Here is a 22,441-nt window from a genome sequence, read left to right on the forward strand (position 1 = left end):
TTTGCTTGAGTGTACCTTGACATGGAAAGGTATTTCAACTAGCTTTGACACTGACCTTGGCTTGAAATAGCTGAAAGGACAAAGTGTGAACAAAGACTCACAAACCTGGCTATAATTTAAAGCTATTAAGTGGCAAATTTGATTCTTCCTTCAATTTTGGCAACCATAAATTACATACATTTCTTATGGTTTCCTTATTTTACCAACAATGTTTTTATTATTTTATAAGGCTGCTACGTTCATGCCTAAGGTTTTGTAGCTACAGGTCCTCTGGCTTCAATACAACATAAGGCTTCAATATCTTAGCTGCTTTTACCTGTAAATATATTTCTCAGTTAAACTTGTACATAACTTAATTTGGTTATATACCTTTTAGCCTTAAGTGGATCTTTAAGAATGAATTTATTTTCTTGACAGATGTTCTCTCCAAAATTCCAGTATGGCCTCGTTACAAGCAGAGAGTTGCTAATACTGAAACATTTTAAGGACTCCAGACAATCAACCCAACCCAACCTACACCTAACTTAATCTGGAAACAAGAAAGGTACTTAAGGTACTCATAACAGGCCAATGTAAAGTTGGTGGTTAACCTAATCAGCCAGTATGTCTTTGGGTATGTGGGAGGAAAACCAAAGTACCAAGAAAAAACCCCTATGCATATGCAAAGAGAACCCTTAAAATCCACATGGGCAGTAACAGAGTGCAGGATTTGAACCTAGAATGCTAGATCCGTGTTGCACCACCACTAACCACTGTACTGGTATTCTCCCCTCATTCTTTATTCTAGTGATTAGCAGGTTTTTATAATTATCTACTGGAGAAGAAAGACTAATAAATAAAAGTTAGAAAAGACAGCCAGGTAGAAAAGAGTAGAAAAAGATCTTACCCTCTCTTTCAGTAAGTGAATAGGGTTTAATTTCCCCTTCAGTTTTTTTGGGTGGTAATTTCCTGACTGGAACTTCTGACACAGTGTAAACAGAAAAAGGGTAAAGTAAAGGTAAATACAGAAAGAAAAGAAACCAAATGAGCACAGTAGAAAGTGAAATGGTTAAAATTGCAGCATTCTTAGCTATTTCCATTATACAGTAGACGTGCAGTTCATGAATTAATAATATACAGTAGTATATTGTACTAAGTATATTTCTGAACAAGAGTTATTGGTTACAGAATAGTAAATACCACTAATCTTAAAAGTGTCTGTTAAAATTGTTGCATTTTGTCACAACCATTCACATTAAGGGAATTACAAAATTTCTGTTGAGCAAATAAAAATATTGTATGGTAAGAAATATATAATATACTAAATCTTCAGGGGTGGGGTTTGATTTGTCTTCAATTTTACTTTTTTTTTGTTATAAATTGATCTATTTGTATGGAATGATTACAATAAAATTAATAAATAAAATAAAAAAAAAAAGAATATACTAAATCTTGATTTGAGTTTTAACACTAATTGTATTTACCCAGATTTTGGCAATCCTTTATCCAAATGAGTTTTTAATTGCAGATTTTTTAATGGTCTTTTTATTATACTGTAACTATTATTATGTCAAAATTAATGTCTGGAATCAGCTTTTAAAAAAGTGTGCATCATATTCTGTGAAGTGCAGCATAAAAATCAAAGAATACAAACCAAAATATACTGTATAAAAATAATAGGAAGAAAAACTGTCTCTATTCTGCACCATTCACAAGATATACAGTAGATTTCCTTGTCCAAGCATGTCTCCTGCCCTTCTGGGATAATCACAGGTGAACATATAAAATTCTACTAGTTTGTTCCAAGCCACCCAGTTGGACTTGTCAAAGTGTAGAATGTTTAGTACACCACCCTTAGGAGGCTCTAAAAGGGCATACCCTCTATAGCTCATTGATTTTTCTTTTTTGCTCTTGGTGAGGCAGCTCACAGGTGACCATTAAACAGATAGTCAAAATCTGTGCTCCTGCTCTAAAGTCTTTTACTGATTGTATGACAGACTTATTGTCTATAAAAGCACCTCCTTGAGAACACTAAAATCTTGTTTGAAAATCAGCCTCGGAAATTTACAAGGAATTCAATCACTAAATATTGTTGAAATGACATGTCCTTGTCAGCCATTTTCTCACATTGAACTATGAACATGTAACTAATGTCAGGTAACAATTACTGTATTCAGATTTTAGAAGAAAAACTGAATTACTAGTTAAGATACTGCATATTTTAATTTTGTTGGCAATATAAATTGCTTATTAACACACACAAAGATAAGAGAACAACTGAGTAGTAAAGTTAATGGGGTCTGTTCTGTTAAGCAGACAAATTGAAGTTCTACAGACTCCACTAAGTCTATTGTGGCAAATCAGTAATTGTATTATTAGGCAGCAGCTACTGTACTTAAAATAAAAATTGATCTGGTGATTTCAGAAAGAAGAAAAACAAAATATAACCTTTCAAAAAATGTTTTACTCACCTAATCTGTCACGAAAAAATCCCTCAAATACCACAAAATTGTTAACCTAGAATAGAAATGTCCCAGACTGAAATAATTGCATACACTAAACAAGTAAAAGATTGTATTGCCATAGTAGAACTGACAAAATACCTGAGGAACAGAGGCAGAAAGGTGATAGTGTTTTCTAAGGAATGAAAGAAACCTCTGGGATGGTCGGTCAAATGCCAGCTGATGTGGATTAACACGCTCTTGCTTTAAAATATTAAAAACAAAAGGAAAAACAAAACCAATGAATAATGTGCAAACTGTATTTCATTTTTTAACGAACTTAAATATGGCTAACATACTGTTTGACTTCCTGTTTAGTACTTCCATTTCAGATCATAAAGATCCTAAATACTTAATTAACACCTTAAGACAGGGTTAACTTTAAAATCATGTTTTTGGAGTAAAATCTGCAAGATAACTAAATGAACTTTTAAATAAAAATAGTCATAAATATCATCTGAAAATAACTAATCTCCAGTGAGCACATATACTAAATAACATATAACCTCATGGAATTAGGTCCTGAGATCAGATTTTCACAGCTCATATCTTGGCATTGCAGAATTTCATAAATTCAGACAATTGTTTGGCAAATGTTCAACTGTATTCTCAGTTGTGTCCTCTGTCTATCCAGTTTCCTAGCAAAGTAATCTGTGAACTGATGCAGAACTTGATGAACTTTATTGTCATCTCAAACAGGACACTATATAGTTTCATTCTCATTGGCAGTTGCTATCTGTCTGATTCCTCTGACCAAACTCCTTCAGCTTGAAGGGACCTCTAAAAATTCTGTTTTTTTCTGGATTTTTTCAATACTCTTAATTATAAATGTAGCAGTGGTTCTTGAAAATATTCTACATACTGAATATTTTCCTAGATAGTTCTAGATATTTTTAAAAATACTGTATTCACACCCAAAATCAGGAGTTCTATTTCTATTACAGTTGGCATTGACAGTAAGTGCCTCTAAGTAAATCTAAAATTGTAAATGGCAAAAGCATTTAAGTTTATTTATCGCCTGTATGAATACTTCTTAATATTAAAGAAAATGTTTAGGATTTTAATACCATGACATACCATCTACCAAGTCAGCTTAATCCCAAGCAAGGTTGCGAGGAATTTAGTCATTAATTCAATTAAATTAACTTTTACTTCATTTTCATTGCAAATCCATCATCATGATACATTTACATGATATACTTTTGAATTTTAATAGTTTATTTTCAATATAGGAGCTGTTATAAAGGAGAAGATGGCCCACAGTTTTCTTTACTCTGCTAATTCTAATTTAGTGCCATGAGGGCTATAATTTGATTCCAACATTATTGAGTACAAGGCAAGAACCTGCTTGCACGATAATTCCTGCCTTGAACTGAGTATTGCCAGGAAAGGCTACAGCACCAGCAACCCTGAGCTGGGTTAAGCAGATATGAAGCCGGGCAGAAGATTCTATTTGACATCTTTGGATGACAACCTTTTTGCTGTCCAAAAGATCTGTTACCAAGTTTGTGAAGGTTGAGTCTCAAACTTCAGCATGCACTGTAGCTATATATCAATCTATAAATTACAGAGGGGGAAAATATAAATATAGAATTTCAATGGGGCTTCTGCAATGCATGGTCCCTCATGATAAATAAAGCTAACAAGGAACAGCAGCCTTTCAGAACTCCCATCGAAATCCGATTAATCTATTCAAAGCATTAATTATATTTTTCAAATACTTTTTAAGAAAATCACTATTATTATTAGTTACTACAACCTTCGAAAATAAAGAGAATCCCCTAAGTGGAAAATTGTATTTGTAATTACACTTACCAAAAGCATAAAATCAAAGATTTCTTTTCCATAACCATGCCGTTGCACAGACTCATGAACATAGAAATCTAACACACAAAGTGGTTCCACCTCAATGTGTGTTCCTCTTTGGTCCTAGAATATACAAAAAAAGACATATTTATCACAATTGTACAGTATGTGAAACATTATGGGTAATAAGTGAAAAGTGACAGCTCAACATAGCAGATGCAGCAATTTTATTTATGATTGGTTTTTAAATATTAAGCATTCATGTATTTTGATTAGTTTACAGAAAATAACAAGCATAATATTAGAAATATTTAGGAAATACATAATATGTAATAAAGTACTGTACTCAAATCACAGCCCAATCATTACCTTTGTGAAATTTGCATATTCTCTTTCAGTTATCATGGGTTTAATTTCAAACTAAATTACAAGGTTTTCTACTAGAATTGGTAATTATGCCAATAATTAATATTCTTGATTTTTTTTAATTGGCTACCATTTATGTTAAGAAAAAAAAAAGCCCCCCCCATTTAAAAAAAAGTCATAAATGGCTTTGTTCGCCATTACACAGGTATTACAGAACTTATTAATACCTATACTACAATGAAAATAGAAGGTGCAATCCACCTTACAATTTCCAGAATAAATAAACATAGCATAGGAGGGAGAGATTTGCCTATAGGACTCCTAGTACTGCTACTGCCAAGACTGGGCATTTTACTATTCAATAATTGTGCCTGGCATTGTCTAATATGCTGTTATTATTTTTCATTTATTTTCCTCTTTCTTGTTTCTATCAATAATACATTTTGCCAGTGAAACTTTGATAACAATACAGTCATCGCTCTTTATCTGACTTATCTTTATCCAATTTTTCGGTATAATGGCTGTTGGTTTTCCATACAACGAATTCAATATCTGGACCTTTTTTTGCTATGAGGCACATTTCATCTGTCACGCCTCATGTGAATGTGTGAATGTACTTATGTAATCAAGCATAATGCTATTTGTGTCCAAGCCTTTTGAGCTGCCTCCTGCTAGCCTTGTGCTTTTGTTTACTTCAATATGATGCACTTCTACAGTGGCTGCATTTATCACTAAATATATGAGCAATCTTAAGAAATTGTTCCAAAAAGGAATAAAAAAGGGTGTGGAAAAAAGAGAAAGCAATTAAAAAAGTAGCATAATGTTTTTAACAATGTCATAACTACATTTTGCAGTGAAACAAATTACCTGCTCTCATCACTTGGGAGACAAGCCTTCAGTTCACAAAAGATTAGTAAACACCCACTTTCTTTCTCTTGTATCCCAAACACAGACTAATATACAGAAACATTTTCATTAATGACCTCATTAACAGTCACTTAATTAAGTAACTGATAAATAAACTTTTATATCATGCAGAAATCAAGGGTTTATTGTTATATACAGTAGATGTTTATTAGTGTTTAGTGCTATATGGGACAACACGCTGTGGATTTTTCCAATTTTTACCATTTAATATAATGAGGAATAGTTTTTCAATATCTAGTTTTTCGAATAGATTAAAATTTATTAACGAGGAACTTTTTGTCTGTGCTATATTGGCTATGTATCTGTTGGTAAAAGACTGTGAACTTATAACGTATTGGAGACATTACCATCACAATTGACAGTTCCACTGACTGACGTTTGTTTTATTCTTTTTATAGCAATGAAAACTAACCAGAACCACTATACACTGTACGAATGCAAAGCAATTTGTCCCAGACTTTGAATATACCTTTATTTAAGGGCTGAAAGGACTTACATGGACTATACTGTGCTTCATATCTGTTACCATCATTCTGTTTTATGGTTATGTACTGGATGAATCTTAAATGATGGGAGGTAATAATGGGAGGTGAGGCTTGAAATGTACCGCATGCATTTTCCTTTTTTGTATTAGGATGGCTTTCTATTTTTTCCCCCATAATGCTGTCTTGCTATGTACTCTGTGTCTCTCACTCCATGCCAGAAGCAGAAGCACAGCAGACAGAACAGAGATAATGAAGTGGTGTGTGGCACGCAGATGATTCTTCCTGTTTCTGTTTGTATATTAGCCCTTCTGCCTCATTTCAACTTGAGAAAAACAGAATAAAGTATAAAGAAATCTGAATGTTTTTCATCAGTGAAATGTATTAAAACAGATAAGACCTATTCATGCAAGACTGTGTCAATGTCAATGTCAATTTATCTGGTCAGTTCTTAGTTCACACACATTTGTGCTTGCCTTCCAAACTCCAAGAAGTAAGTGATCCATGCAGGGGATCAACAGTGAGAACGTATTCACAGAGATCAAATATTTGACATGGTAATTAAAGCATACATTCTAATCTCATAAGTATTAAATATGCAAAGGAACTCTTCACAAAAACGTGAGAGGCTAAACACAAGAAAGAAAACCACTCACTTAGAATGCTTTTCTTAAATTACTAAGAGGCTAGGGCTGAAGCTTAGCGCTAACATTTTTTTTAATTTCCTAAATAATTTTTATCTTTAAAGTGGCTAAGCATTTAAACAGTTTTTAATGAAATCCTTAATCGGTATAGTCTGCAGTTTATCTTCTCACGCTATCAGCTGGAATTAATAGCCTAATGTTGTCCACTGTATCAATTCCTTATCTTTTTCTGAAGCTATAAAACTTAATTAAACAATACATCTCTAGTAGTTTTATGGTCTAGAAACTGCAAAGTAGATGGGACTGATTAACAATTCAGGCCTTTAGCCTTATGACATTTTATGATGCACGCTGACAACAAGAACAGTAAAATAGCATGTCAAAACGTGCAGGCTTACCACTGAACAGCATTTAGACAGGTTACCTAACGAAAGAGAGACCATAGGGCTCTTATCATTGTTATTGAAGAATGAGATATTCTCATAATTAAGTGACTCACACAGTTGACATGCAAAAGACAGGAGTAATAAATGATTTAGGCAATTTGTGAGCATTGAATTTTGTAGACAAGTTTTTCACTTGTGAAGACTAGCCACTCAGTGACACAGGAGATTATTGGGAACATGGCCACATTCACTTAAGCTTGGTCATATTTGGAAGGATACCTTCAGAACAGTTATCCTGCAGTTCAGTAACTGATGACAGACCCTTTTCGGCATTCACTTTTTGTATCAGCTGCTGAGTGAACGCTGAGAATTCTCAATTACTAATAAGTATACCTTAATAGAAACATGTATGAGGAAGCTTCTTATTTTAAACTAGCTGTGTAAGCCCGTGCTATAAAAGGCCCGGGGTCCTAGAAACTATTGAAATTGTCAGAAAAAAAATTGAAAAGTACAGATGTCTGGTAATTGAAAGGAACTACTCTGGGCATCTCTCTCTTAGGAGATTTCCTTTTGCCGACGTGCTCACATTGCTTGTGCATTAGCGGCAAAGCGACTTTGTCTTTCTTTGGAGGTTTTGTTTTGCTGATGTGCTCACCTCACTTCTGTATTAGTGGCAAAGCGACTTTGTCTTTCTTGAGAGGTTTTGTTTTGCCAACGTGCTGGCCTCACTTGTGTAATAGCGGCTAAGCGAATTTCTGTTTCCTCAGAGGTGGAGCCCTTACCCCGATTCTACCTCTCACTTCCAGGGCGGACAGACAGACACATACATTTCCACACATAGATTTTTATATATAAGAAGTGTCTGAAAATTAAGTTTAATGCAATAGCACACATGATGCTATGAGGTTCCAGAAAATAATAGTTAATTAATTTGTCTGTCTAATGTCATTCCATAGTTGACTCATATTATTATTTCTTTTATGATGACAGATTATTCTCCTTGCTTACTTGTAGAAACAGAAACACTAAGTTTTGCAGGAAGCATTCTTTCTTTTGTTTATTGTATATATCTTTTCACATTCTATCTTCAGTTATTCTTACCAATCTGTAAGTTATTTTGTGAGTTGACCTCACATTGTCAGAAATTGTCATTGAGGTCCTCCAATTTATGAAAGCAGTGACACTAACCAAAAAAACAACTATAGCCCTTTGGATGCAAACTTACTTATCTCAAAAAAATGTTATTGTCATATTATCTGTCTAGGACGGATTGAAATCTAAGTAATCAACATAGACCTTAGCGTTAACATTTGCAGTGCAGCATACAATGCATTTGTTACTATGTATGCCATTTAGTATGGTATTTGTAAAAGCAGTGTTAATATTTTTGAAGCGCAAACTATTGCAATGACAGAGATATAGCAACCAGACAAACACACAGACACTAATCCCTTTAATAATGTGATTGAACAAAAATGTTACTAACAGAAATATTTTGCCTGAATCTGCTGTAGAAATGATTTGACATCTACAGAATATTCAGCAAGTGTCACCAAAATCCAACTAAGAAGTGTCAAGACCTTACTCACTAAGCCTGACCATGAAAAGTTAATGTGTAGTTTTACCTGAATTTCCCTAAACCATTGTCATGCACGTGCACTTGGGAGGCAACTAGAAGAACCAAAAGAAGGAAATTCCATGCCAGGCCAGGGGGTGGCGAGGTGCAGTAAACCTGTCTCTTTTATCTCTGCACACTAGACACAGAAAATTCTGCCTGGTTCCAACTATGCTACTTGCGACTCCAGCCCCGACTCCAGCCCAAATATGCACAGAGGATCTCACTTCCTTTCACAGCCCGTGGATGTCACTTCCGGTGCCCACACCAAGGATGTCACTTCCAGTTCTGGGTCGTGATGATGTCACTTCCGCCAAACTGCTTTAAAAACCAAACAACCTACACTTGAATTCAGTTCCGTCTTGGATTCAATCCTGTACACAACTCTGCTTCAATTTTGCCTTTTGCAGCCAGGAATTAAGTATATTTGTGGCTGCCTCAAACCTTTTTTGTGTGTGTCAAGGCTATTCATTTCACACCATGTATGTCAAAAACATCTAATCATAAATATGTATTGAGTCCAGAGTTTTGAAAAATGTATTAACATGTGTGTACTCTACCACTGACAGTTTAACTATGGGAAAAATATGCAGTAATACCACAAAAAGGGAAAAATAGAAATGTATATAAAGTATAGAAAACTACATACTGGATGGAGCTTGTAGTTCTACATTTAAATGCAACTGTCTAATCCTAAATTTCAGAAAGGCTTTCCTGTGGTAGCATGCACAAGGGTCTAGACGTTATTTAGAATTGTTTTGTATAGTTTCCTACAACTAAAGAAAAGATTTCATAACTTGTGTGTACTGTATGTCAAAACCTTCTGAAGGATTTTCAGTCTTGTCTGATCATGTTATACCATTTACAGCATTGAGGAAATTCAAGAATAATATTCTGCTTTGATCTAACATTTCTTCAGGTGCTTCAAAGTATGTAGACATTCTTGCGCTTTTTCAGTAAAGTGGATTGTGGATTCACTACAGGTCACCACAACACCTGCCACTCAAGGTATATGAAGATGGTGTTGCTCTACTGATGAGAATAATTTCTATTCTACTTTTACTAGTCCAAAAATGAAGAATGAAAGTATGCATATGCCAAAAAACAACAAACTGTGTACATCAACAAAAATCTGACTTATAAAAACTGGTGTGCACATTATGATGCAAATATATCATGAACTCTGCCCTGTTGTCACCCATACAATCATAATGCTAAAGACCTTCATTGGTTGGTACAGCAGCCTTCAACATGACACATCCTGATATCGCCACCTGCATTTGAGGAGTCCTATGGTGTGTTCCTGTACCATTGTAGCACCTCTCCTCTCCAATCTGGGGTCAGGGAAAGACATAAGGCCTCAGTGTCTGGGCAGATAGCCACTACCACCTGGCACATGTAATGACACGGTTGGTTTTACACTTAATAGTATAGGCTGTATAAAAAAACTGTGGGTTAAGCTGGTTACATTACAAATAAGTCAGCCATCATGTACAACACCATCAGCAAATCGTTTAGCAACGCTAATTTGCCCCAGAATTAATAATCATAAATTGACCCATGCCACAGGACTACATTTGTCAGTTTCATTTTGGTATTACAGATGACATGAGCATTAATACAACTGAATTGCTTACGGCCAACAAAATCTCCATCATGCTTACTACAACAACAACAACAACAACATTTATTTATATAGCACCTGCCCGAATGCATTAGGAAAACTGGACACTGGTTCAAATTGACTTTTTATGTTGGCAGTACACTCTCACCTTACAGAAAATGAATGTGGCACCTCATCAGTTGTTTCATGGCTTTGACACAGCAGACATTATGGAGCTGAAGCTTGTCTGAGATATCCCTGATCTGTCTACCAATTTGCTCTGGCAGGTACCGATTGCCAGAAAGCCAACCACTGTTAAAACCTGTATATGAACAGGTATAATCCGATTTTGGGCAGTGTGTTTTTCTAATGCTGTATCCAGTTCAGCATATTGTTCCAAGAAAAATGGCTCTTGGGAGCCTAAATGGGCTCAGAAGTCAGTCATCATCATGAGACAAAAAAATAAAATCCTGAAATTCCACAAATGCTTGTTCCCTTTGTATATGAATATTCGCACAGTCTTCAAGTAGTGTCAAATAAGTCATGTTAAACCATTAGGCTATGAATATGCTAAAGGGCATGAAATTTGTGGCTTTCTGTACTCAGGGAGTGAATGACATCTATATTTTAACTTCATGCAATTATTCACAAGGGATTGCATTGGTTTCTAATCCTGATAAGTGACAACAGGTAGTTAATAAAAAAAAAATCAGGAAAACCCAGATGAGTGTTTCAGTGCAAATAAATGCATTGGTGCCCTGAAAAGACAATTAAATATAGTCCGTACAATATTATACAATATCTTCATCACTTTTCAGGTTTTATACGCTTGTCAACACACATAACACTGGTTCAGTGATATGAATAATTATACTGGTTTGTCACCATATAGCTGGTATGGCAGCATTTCCCTACTTGATCAAGGGTATCATCATCTCCCACTTTCTCCAAAATGTTGCATACACATTGGTCAAAGTTTCTGTTTACATACATTTTCTTTTATAAATGCAAACTTTTGCATGGAATGTTACATATGCACATTTCAAGCCTATATTTTGTGCATACAAAACATACACCAAATAAAAAGCTAAATAAGGAAGGTTCAAAAAGAAGAGGTACTTGCAAAAAAGATTTTGATTTGTATACACAAACTTGCACACTGTTATAAACTGAACACTCGCATAAATAACTTAGTCATCAGTACAACACACCCAAAGATGCCACACCACCTAACGATGACAAGCATGGTCATGGAGATCAATACACATAATGGTAGAACACACTAAAAAAAACAAGTTGACATTGCATAAATTGTAAAACATGATGATAAACCAACATAAGAAGCATAAAAACAAAAGCAAAAATATTTAAACGTGAAAATGAAGTGAAACTAAACTTTAAAGGATCCAAAACCTCAGAAAAAATAGCAAGAAATAATTGTGACTAAAACAATCTTTTCTATAACTCCTTTGCATTTATTCTAGATTCAGACAGCAAAAAAGTAAAATGTTCTGTATGTGATCTTATACATAACAATAGACAATATTAAAATTTTGCTCTCAAAAATACATTTACAAATGATGTACATCATGAAACTGTGCACAATTATAGCTATCAGAGAAATCTGAATAAATATGTTAAGGAATTAAATAACATTGATTTAAATATCTATAGTATGTGCCGTTCATTTAAAAGTAAGGATGTTAATGATTAAGCATTGTTAAAAAAAATGTTAAGAGTTTAAACAGACTGTTTTTATTGATTAAAAAAGACCTTAAGACATGTTACTTGAATAAATAGTTAGGGTCAAATTTAAACTTTATGGTAGATTGCTTTACTTCAGAATGTACACTAGTTGACTTCAGTGAGAATGGAGCATGCCAGACATAGCTAGGTTTCAGAGCATTTTGAGTCAAAATGACAGAATGTCACAGGTTTTGGGCACACTCAAGTATGTTCTGTGCTGGCAAATGAAAAATAAACAGAGTATCTGTTTTCAACAACTAACAGTTATTAATGTTTTTTGAGATTACATTTTTATTGATAAAATGAAAAAGGAATACTGCAAAATAGAACTAACAATAATAACTGATTTTAGGCTATATAGACTAACAGTTATTAATTGATCAAAGAGGATCAACTACTGATTACAAAATCTGATAAAATTTTCATTGCTGATTATGAGCTTTACTTGCTTGATCATTGGTCTGATGTTGTTTATTAAGAACTTAACTTCATGTGAAGTGGATTATATTTATAAGAGAAAAATTAGATAACAAGAGAATATAAGACTCACCAGAAGGAAAAGCTTCTTGTATCCCACCTTTAGGAACCCAATTACAATTCCACGAGCACTGAACAGAGAAAACATTAGAACATTAGAAAAGTTTTGAGAAGAATAGGCCATTCAGCCCAGCAAAGCTTGCCAATTTTAATTTAGAACTTAAATAACATTGAGTCGAGTTTTTAAAGTTCCTAAAGTCCTACTCTCTATCTTGCTACTTGGTAACTTATGTCATGTGTCCATGTGTTCTCTGTATGAAGAACAACTTTCTAATGCTTGAGTGAAATTTAACCTTAAAGGGTTTACACATTTGTCCCCGTGTTCTTGTTGAAGAATCCATTTTAAAGTAGTCACCAGGATCCATTGTACTAATTCCTTTCCTAATTTAAAAAACTTCAATCAGATCACCTCTTAATCTTTCTCTCTTAGCTCATACATTGTAATCTTGTAACGAGGCTAGTTGCTCTTCTATGAACTTCTTCCTAGTGCTTTTTTGTCACATGACCTGAACTACACACTTTTTTTCCATAACATAATATAAATAAGCATAATCTCCTTTGACGTGTACTTTATGTATATACTGTAGTGCTAAGTAACCTAACAACAATAAGGCTTCTTAATGTCTTCTGCACACTGTCTGGTTGTAAGCAGTTGTCAAGTTCAATGTGAGTCCTTGGTTCTTCTTGTAAGGTGTACACTTATGTTTTTAGCCACTCATTGTGAATTCAAATCTGATGTTTTTACTACATAATACTTCACAAATTCACATGTGAATTTCCCCTTGGGATTAATAAAGTATGTATCTATCTATCTATCTATCTATCTATCTATCTATCTATCTATCTATCTATCTATCTATCTATCTATCTATCTATCTATCTATTAATTTAAATGAAATTTTGTTTGCCACAAATCTACCCAAGTATATATTTTATTCAATTCCATCTATAGTGATTCAGCTAGATTTTGATTATATGTCATTTCACCTACTTTAGTATCATCTGAAAACTTAAACAGCTTATTATTTTTATCCTTATGAAGATCATTTATGTATATTAAAAAGAGTGGTGTCCCAGCACTAATACCTGAGGGACATTACTTTAACCTTACCTATTTCTGCTATTGTTTCTCATTCCATAACCCTTTGCTTCCTATATTTACATAAATTTTGGACCTATATACGCTACATAAAGCAGAAAGATATCTTTTGATTACCGATAGATGTTATAAGAATGTTACTAAGTTAGATAAGTACTCTTTTTTTTAATTCTTCACAGCAATGTATAAACACCTAACCTAAGATAAACTCTACCAAAAGTTTTTATCTGTTCCCAGTAATTGGTTTTGAGTAACGTGCAATGGTGAGCTTTTTATATCACATGTATCACATGTGTCATTCACGATAGCCGAATTTAACTGTGGTCATAAGTTCCAAAGAAGGAACATTAGCACACCATTCATTGGGTGAACTTACTTGTGTGTAAAGCTTAACAGGTCTGCTGACTTTATTTTTCAATAAAGTTTATAAATGAATAACTGCAGTACAAATGTGGATGCAGGACAATAAACAAAAAGTAACATTTCTGCTCTTGGATTATTTAAAACAAGCACAATACATTAAAAACCTTAATATCAGAATGCAAAATATGACACAATTTTGATTATATTGGCACTTTCATAAAAAGGATTAGAACATGGTAGGTATGACCAGAATATGTCCTTTTAAAAAGCACCAAAAACCATTCATTTTTCTGAACCATCTTTCTTTTTCTGTTGGAGGATGGCATGGAAGGTGTTATCACTCCACAATACACAATAAAACAACTTGCATATTTTTTCATTTGTGTTTGCTTTTTAGTAAGTCTAAAAGATTGAAACTCAGTATATAAAACAAAAGAAGCAAATTGTATTATTTATGGTAACGAGTTAATTGAAGACCTTGTTGCCTAAAAGCATATTCTTGAAAAAGTAGCCAAGCCAAAAACAGTTGATGTAAAAAGAAGACTCCTAAACTTTAAGGACTTTACTAAGCTACCTTGCACTATGAAATCAAAATTTGATATACAAAGGATGTGGATCAATGTCCACCAGTGAGCGTTTTCTTTTCACCTTACTGCTTGCTTGGAGGTTCACACATAAACAAACATGCTCATGTATCCATGCCTACATGAAAATTAAAATATCAAAATGAATGTTGGTGTTATCATTAAAAAACATATTATACAAGTAACCTCCACATAGAAAGTGGTCAGCCTAGGAAAGTGCCCTGGTTTCCAGGGCTGTGAGATAGTAGCACTAGTCAGAATTTTAATTTGAGGTATCTACAATATATTTAGGATGAAACAAAACTGCAAAATTGTAGCAATATTTAATTACACAGCTTAAATGTTTCAAATTATGAACAGCATCTATACAGTGGATACAAGCTGTTCCTTTAAAATTGACTTCTTCAATAAGAACACAGAGGCACAGGTAGAAATTTGTATATTTTGGAGGAATTAAGTTGAATAGACTTGACAAGCTTTATTGGGCTTAATGGCCTATTCTCAACAAAACAGTTCTAATTTTCATCTAGATTATGTTCGAATGTGTTTCAATGATGTGCTTGAATTAAAGATATCACAAATCAATAGATTTCACCAGTTTGCAGTAATCAAAATCTAACTGAAAATATCTTGAATAAGAATTATAATCAGAGTGTTTCTATAAGTAGTAATCTGACTGGTGAATATGTAATTGCAGATATCTAAAATTGGAATTTGTGTGAGACATTACATTTTAGAGTAGCTTGCCATAAATTTAAACTATTTCATTTTACTTCTTCCAAAATTGAAATACAAATATCTTAAATTGAAAGAACCTTATAAGTCAATAGGAAATGTCCCTCAGGTGTACACATGGCAATGTACAGTATACTATAGATACTGCTGAGAAATTCTACATCAACTTCTACTTAGCAAACACTAAATTGAATATATATTTAATAGCCATTTTGACTGGTGTAAAATATAGTGTAAAGACCTCAAATCCAAATTGTGACAGTCAAAACTGTATTTTAGAAAACCTCAAGCCTCTTTTAATGTTCTGGAAAACCTATCCAATTGATCTTCCCCTCTAAGGATAATTCTATTAAGCACCTAGAGTAATATTGTCGGGATTTTCACAGTTTTGCTGAAAGTAATTAACATGAAAAGGGTCCATTGAATTTGACCAAAATAATTAGACCAACAGAAATTCTTGCTGCTTCACTCTACCACTAATTATAAGCATGCTTTGTTTTGCAAATGTGCTATTGAAACACATTAAAATTTCTTAGAGCAGTATTTTCCTGAAGCTCACTTTCATATGTTCTTTAAATAAAACTGCTGAATGTTTCCTACTATCACCATAATGACAAAATACACTTTGGACCATCTTAAAGATACTATAAGATCTATTCTTGTTGTCTCAGCAGATTTAATTGAGAAACAATGTTTCTGTTTTTTCAGAAATGCTTCGACATTCACAGAATGTTCTGATAATTGTTTTGGCAACAAAGTAATTTAGATGACTCCGCTAAAAACACAACTATACTACTGTACTGAATAAAATTGAAAATTTTAAATGTTGATCGTTAAAATTATCTGTGGACTTTAACAACAGTTTATTATCTTGTTGGAATCAAAATGGAATTGGGATGCCAACTAACTACAAAGCTATTTCCATCCATCCATTTTCCAACCCACTGAATCCGAACACAGGGTCACGGGGGTCTGCTGGAGCCAATCCCAGCCAACACAGGGCACAAGGCAGGAACCAATCCCGGGCAGGATGCCAACCACCACAGACAAAGCTATTTACATGCTTGAATTAAATTCAACATTACACCATTTACCCATTAGCCTTCTCATCCTTCAGAAGATAAACAAGATGTCTGCTTGATTGTAGCTTGACTGCACTAGTAACTGGTGCAGTCAGCCCCTGAGCCTGCAGCACAGAAAAGAATACAGATAATGTAAGTCATTACACTAATTTAATACACTAATTTAACTGGATTACAACATTGAAATACCAATGCTGAATGAACACAAAAAATAAGAAAAACAAAACTACCGAAATTTAGCAGAAAAAATGTATCCTTTGCACTATATAAACATACATAAGTAACACACTATACACACTATACATACTTTGTATAGTGCCTCTCTGTAATTAGCTTACACACCTCATAATTATCTCTACAAATGGTCTCCTGATACTTTTGTGATCAACAAACTGCTGTATTTCCATGCTACAGATGTGCTCTTATCGGCGTCAGGTACTAGTGATGAGGATTACATTAAAATATTATAATTATTATTTATTATTATTAAACATTCAAAAGAGTTATGAAAAAGTAAGTTGAAAGGTTACTTCTGGTATATACTGTAAAGTATAGGAGAAATATAGGATCCTAAAAAGACCCAACACATTTTGGTTCGGATTATCTGTCGGCCAGAGTACAATTCTTTTATAAATACTTTTTTCACTTAAAGAGAATGAATAGTCCCTGAAATCCCTACACAGAAAGTAATGAAGACAAGAGGTAATATTAATAAATTCAGATCTGAAGCATCATTCTTTCACCATACCTTGCTTCCCAATTATGCAGATACAAGGGGGAGTCAAGCTAAAGTTAGAAAATGTGATTTATTTGAAAATGGAGTGAACCTTAACAAAATTGAATATGTCGTTTCTCAATGTACTTGCGCCACCTGCCTGGAAGTGCCTGGATTCCAGCAGGATAAGAGGTTTTGTCTTGTCCTCGCTACTACTCATGCACTGTTTTTTTCACGTCATCATCAGTCTTGAATCAAAGACCACCCAGGTGATTTTTTAGCGGTCCAAAAAGGTGTAAATCACACAGTGCCAAATCTGGTGAATAAGGAGGAGGTGGCAATACCTCAAGCTCCCGTTTCTCCAGACCAGCCCTGGTATTCTTAGCAGTGTGTGGGTGGGCATTGTCTTGCAGCAAAAGGACTCCTTGAGACAGTAGGTGGCAGGTGACGCAAGTGCATTGAGAAGGGTGGAGACGCATTTAGAAATGACATTATCAGTTTTGTTAAGGTTTGTTCCATTTTCTAATAAATCCCATTTTCTAACTTTAGCTTGACTCCCCCTCGTAATACAGAAGAGTTGTCACTCATTATGCGCCCAGGCTTTTCCTAACTGAATTAATGCAATACTCACAAAAGCATATAAAATAAATAGTCAGAGGCTGGACAGTATTTTTAAAGAACGTCTCATTGTAGTGCAGTTTCACAGCAGAGCATAAGCTGTATATAATACACATTGTAAGAGATCTTACATTAGAACTGGAGGACATCCACAAAGATATGTTTACAATAGTCAGAATGAATATAGAATGGAAGAAACAGGCAGCATCTTTCTGAACTGGTAGTCGAGCAGTTTCTTAATTGAGGATGATGCCTCTGTCTTTTTACTGATACATTGATACATAACGTACCCAGAGGTTCTCAATTGGATTCAGGTCTGGGGAATGTGTGGGACAGTCAATGGCATCAATGCCTTTGTCATCCAGGAACTGCCTACACACTCTGGCCACATGAGGCCAGGGACTGTCCTGCACCAGGAGGAACACGGAGCCCAATGCACAAGTGTAAGGTCTGACAATGGCTCTGAGGCATTCATCCAAGTATCTAACAGCAGTCAGGGTACCGCTGCCTAGCACGTGAAGGTCTGTGTGATCCTCCAAGTATATGCCTCCCCAGATCATCACTGAAACCACTGCTAAACCAGTCATGCTGGCTGATGTTGCAGGCTGCATAACATTTACCTTGGTGTCTCAAATGCTTTCATGTCTGTCACATGTACCCAGTGTGAATCTGACCTCATCTGTGAGGAGAACTAGGCACCAGTGGCAGAGCTGCCAATTGTGGTATTTTCTGGCAAATGCCAATCGAGCTGCACAGGGCTGTAAACACATGTCCCGCTAAAGGACTATGGGCCCTCATGCCACCCTCATGGAGTCTGTTTATGACAGTTTGGTCAGAAACTTGCACTCAAGTAACCAGCTGGCGGTCATTTTGTAGAGCTCTGGCAGTGCTTCTCCTGTTCCTCCTTGCAAAAAGGAGCAGATATCAGTCCTGCTGCTGGGTTGATGTCCTTCTAAGGCCCTGCCCAGCTCTCTTTTTGTAACGTCCATCTTATGGTATCAACTCCATGCTCTTGATCTGCCCAGTTGCCACCCTGGAACAACCATATAATGACTATGCTAATCAATCTTATACATATGCAATCACAATGCTATAGACCTTCATTGGCTGGTAGAGCAGCCTCCCACATGACACATCCTAATACTACCACCTGCATTTGAGGAGTCCTATGATGCACTCTCATGGCATCATAGCACCTTTCTTCCATTCTCTGGGGTCGGGTAAAGATGTAAGATGCATGTGTCTGAGCGGGTAGCCACTATCACATGGCACATGAAGCATGATTGCTGTTACAGTGAATAGCATATGCCATAGGAAAAGCTAAGGGTTCAGCCAGCTACCTTACAAACATGTCAGCTATCACATACAGCACCATCAGCAAGTCATTTGCAAATGCTGCTTTACCTCAAAATAAATAAATCATAAGTTGACCCAGGCCACCGAGCCATGATGTTTGTTAGTCTAATCTTGGCATCACAGGTGACTTGTGAGGAGTAAACCCACCTCCTCTTTTCCACCACCTTCGCTTATTGACTGCATTTCTGAAATTAAATCCTGGTTTTCTTCGAATTTTCTTAAACAGTGACAAAACTGCCTCATTGGTTCAAAATCATCATTATCCAAAACCAATAATCTTTCTCTTATTATTAATAACTCTGTTGTTTCCCCATCATCTCAGGTCAAGAGTCTGGGTGTCATCCTCGACAGTACTCTATCTTTCTAATCTCACATTAATAACATCACCTGGTCTACTTACTTCCACCTACGTAATATTAATCGCATTCGCCCCTCCCTCACTCATCATACCACTGCCATTCTTGTTCATAGTCTTGTCACTTCTCGGCTGGACTACTGCAATTCACTCCTCTTTGGTCTCCCTAATAAATCTCTTCATAAGCTTCAGTTAGTTCAGAATTCTGCAGCACGCATCATTACTCGAACCCCATCTATTCACCATATTACTCGGGCCCTGCAGCAGCTTCATTGGCTCCCGATTAAGTTTTGAACTGATTTTAAGATTCTGCTATTAACATTTAAGGCCATTCATAACCTTGCCCCTCCATATCTGTCTGACCTTCTCATGTTGCCATTCCCTCCCGTAACCTTAGATCCTCTTCCTCCACCCATCTGACCGTCCCTCCCGCCCGTCTAACCACTATGGGGAACAGAGCTTTCAGCCATTCTGCTCCCAAGCTCTAGAATTCATTACTTGCGGAGCTCAGAAACATCAAATCATATTCATTCTTCAAATGCAAACTTAAAACGCATCTGTTTAAAATGGCTTGTTCTTTTTCCTTATGATTACAGTGGTTTTGTTTGGTTTTAATTTTTAGATTTTCTAATGTTTTAAGTTGTTTATAATTGTGTCTTTTATTTATTTATTTATTGTTTGTTCGGTGTCCTTGAGTTCTCTGAAAGTCGCCTTGTATAAATAAAATGTATTATTATTATTGATGGAATTTAAACTGCTTACGCTTAACAAAAGCAGCTTAATTCTTGCTAGGTGTTCTATTGTAATATGAGAGCAGTCAATTGCCCTATTGGTAACAAGATAAAAAAGAGTATAGAGAGAGTAGGTTGATTAAACAGAGACAAAATTGTGAAAAAAATATTTTCATCCGTCTTGCTGTGCTCTAAAAACAATATTGGCCCTTAGTCATAACTAACTAAATGTGTTTAATCATTATATTATTTTAAAGATAAGACAATAGTCTTTCAGTAGCTTCTGAAAGAAACACAATTTTTGGCCACTTATCAGCTTACTTCTCAACTCATTTTTTATTTGCGTGCCAGCTAAGAAAAAAGTAAACAATAGTTTTGAATATTATAAATCAAAACAGTTAAAATTAAGGCAAAAGAAGTATGTTACATTAGGAAACAGTAATTGGTTACTAGTTTAAAAAGTGGTTGGAACTAAAACTTGAAGCCAATGCAGCCATAGAGGATCTGAGTTTAACATCCCAGCACTATAGTAACAAGATTTACTTCAGTGCTGTTCTTTCCTTCTCAGATTCTTTTTATTTTGTTGTTGATCTCCATTTCTACTTTCCTCCTCTCCTTTTCTCATTCAACACTTCATCAAACTCATGCCTTACCCAGTTAAACCTTTATTGGTCACTGCGCAGGTCTTGGTGTCTCTCTCTATTACATGCCCCTTGATGTCAGCCAAGAGAGACGAGATTTTAATGCCATGTGGCCAGTGACAAGTGACATTTTGGCTGCAGTGTTGTTAGGCCAGCTGTTATATTTTCTTGGCTAAGGGTTAATGACGACCGGCTGAAGTCCACCAACACTGGATTAGAATTTTCCTATTTTTCACATAAAATGTTATTAGCAAAATAACGTAATTGTGAAGTTAATTTATGCTAACAAGTGACTGTTTGCTGCAGGTAACTCCTCTGTAACTTTGACTTTAGTAAATTGTTTTTCAATCTAAAATAAGCTAAATACTGTTAACTTACATGAAGGATTTGTTTTGTTTGAACTAGTATATTGCTTGTTATTAAAAGGAAGAAAACTGATTATTTATACTGCTTAATATGTACAGTAATTCTTACAATTTGACAAAAATATTTTAATGCAAAAGAAAGGAAATCTGAACCTACATATTGCTTAATTTGTAATGTATTAGGATATTAATAATTAATAAGCCTAAATATGTTACTTTCACTATTCTCGTAAGATAAAAGGTCATTCTACATATTGCACAAATGCCTCTATTTATTCATAAAATACCCATAGATTTAAAGCAGTGGTGGCAAAAATGTCTCCAGAAAAAAAAAATTCCTTCACTGAGTTACAATGTTTCATTTGTTTGATATTAATAACCTAAATATCTTTTATTCACTATTCTCATAAGAGTAGAAGGTCTTAAGGCAGTGGCGGCAAAAATGTCACCAGAAAATAAAAAAAAAATCCCTACACTGGGTTACCAATGTTTCATTTGTTAAAATCTGTTTGAAAAAATACAAAGTTCATATAAATGTACATGGTACAATATACATTTTCATTGCAGTGAACTACAGTATATGTACCCCATTAATATTCTGATTTTACCAAAATATATATACTGTATATAAAAACTTCTAAACAAAAACTATTCAGATCCGAAATAGTAATAAAAGTTCATTTTAATTAATTATTGGAAAAAAAATATTGTTTGCTTTTCACAGTTTTTAAGGCCTTTTGTTGCAGCCTCTGGGAATTTTACATTTCAGGCAAACATGAACTTTGGACAACCATGCTAGGAGAAAATAAGCATACAGCCATATGAAAAAATTTAGGAACTCCTCTCAGCCTGCATAATAATTTACTCTACTTTCAACAAAAAGATAACAGTGGTATGTCTTTCATTTCCTAGGAACATCTGAGTACTGGGGTGTTTTCAGAACAAAGATTTTTAGTGAAGCAGTATTAGTTGTATGAAATTAAATCAAATGTGAAAAACTGGCTGTGCAAAAATCTGGGTATACTTGTAATTTTGCTGATTTGAATGCATGTAAACTGCTGTGGCAGATGGCCCGGGCCAATGCCTGGCCAGGACGCCCCCTTCACTCTATATTCAGGGGAGCAGCCCTGGACGGTGCAATACCTCCCCCTGGACTCTAGATGTCCACCCCCCCTTGGTTGGAGCGGTGCCTCAGTTTCTTGCAG

General features: G+C 34.9%; 1 protein-coding gene across 2 annotated transcripts in view; it reads right to left on the bottom strand.

The window, feature by feature from the left end:
• atat1 (alpha tubulin acetyltransferase 1) overlaps nt 1-22,441 on the bottom strand; it is a 63,943-nt gene that overhangs the window by 38,734 nt on the left and 2,768 nt on the right. Inside the window, exons 2-7 of one of the 2 annotated variants that reach the window (XM_051920633.1) lie at nt 16,468-16,559; nt 12,606-12,663; nt 4,296-4,409; nt 2,583-2,684; nt 2,451-2,496; nt 887-961 (exon numbers count right to left, since the gene is read on the bottom strand). In XM_051920633.1, the coding sequence (XP_051776593.1) occupies nt 887-961; nt 2,451-2,496; nt 2,583-2,684; nt 4,296-4,304 (232 nt within the window). In that variant the 5' untranslated portion in view covers nt 4,305-4,409; nt 12,606-12,663; nt 16,468-16,559. The remainder of the gene's footprint in view (nt 1-886; nt 962-2,450; nt 2,497-2,582; nt 2,685-4,295; nt 4,410-12,605; nt 12,664-16,467; nt 16,560-22,441) is intronic. The other variant, XM_051920636.1, reaches the window with a different exon arrangement.

The sequence above is a fragment of the Erpetoichthys calabaricus genome, chromosome 1 (assembly GCF_900747795.2).
Source record: "Erpetoichthys calabaricus chromosome 1, fErpCal1.3, whole genome shotgun sequence".
NCBI classification, from domain to species: domain Eukaryota; kingdom Metazoa; phylum Chordata; class Cladistia; order Polypteriformes; family Polypteridae; genus Erpetoichthys; species Erpetoichthys calabaricus.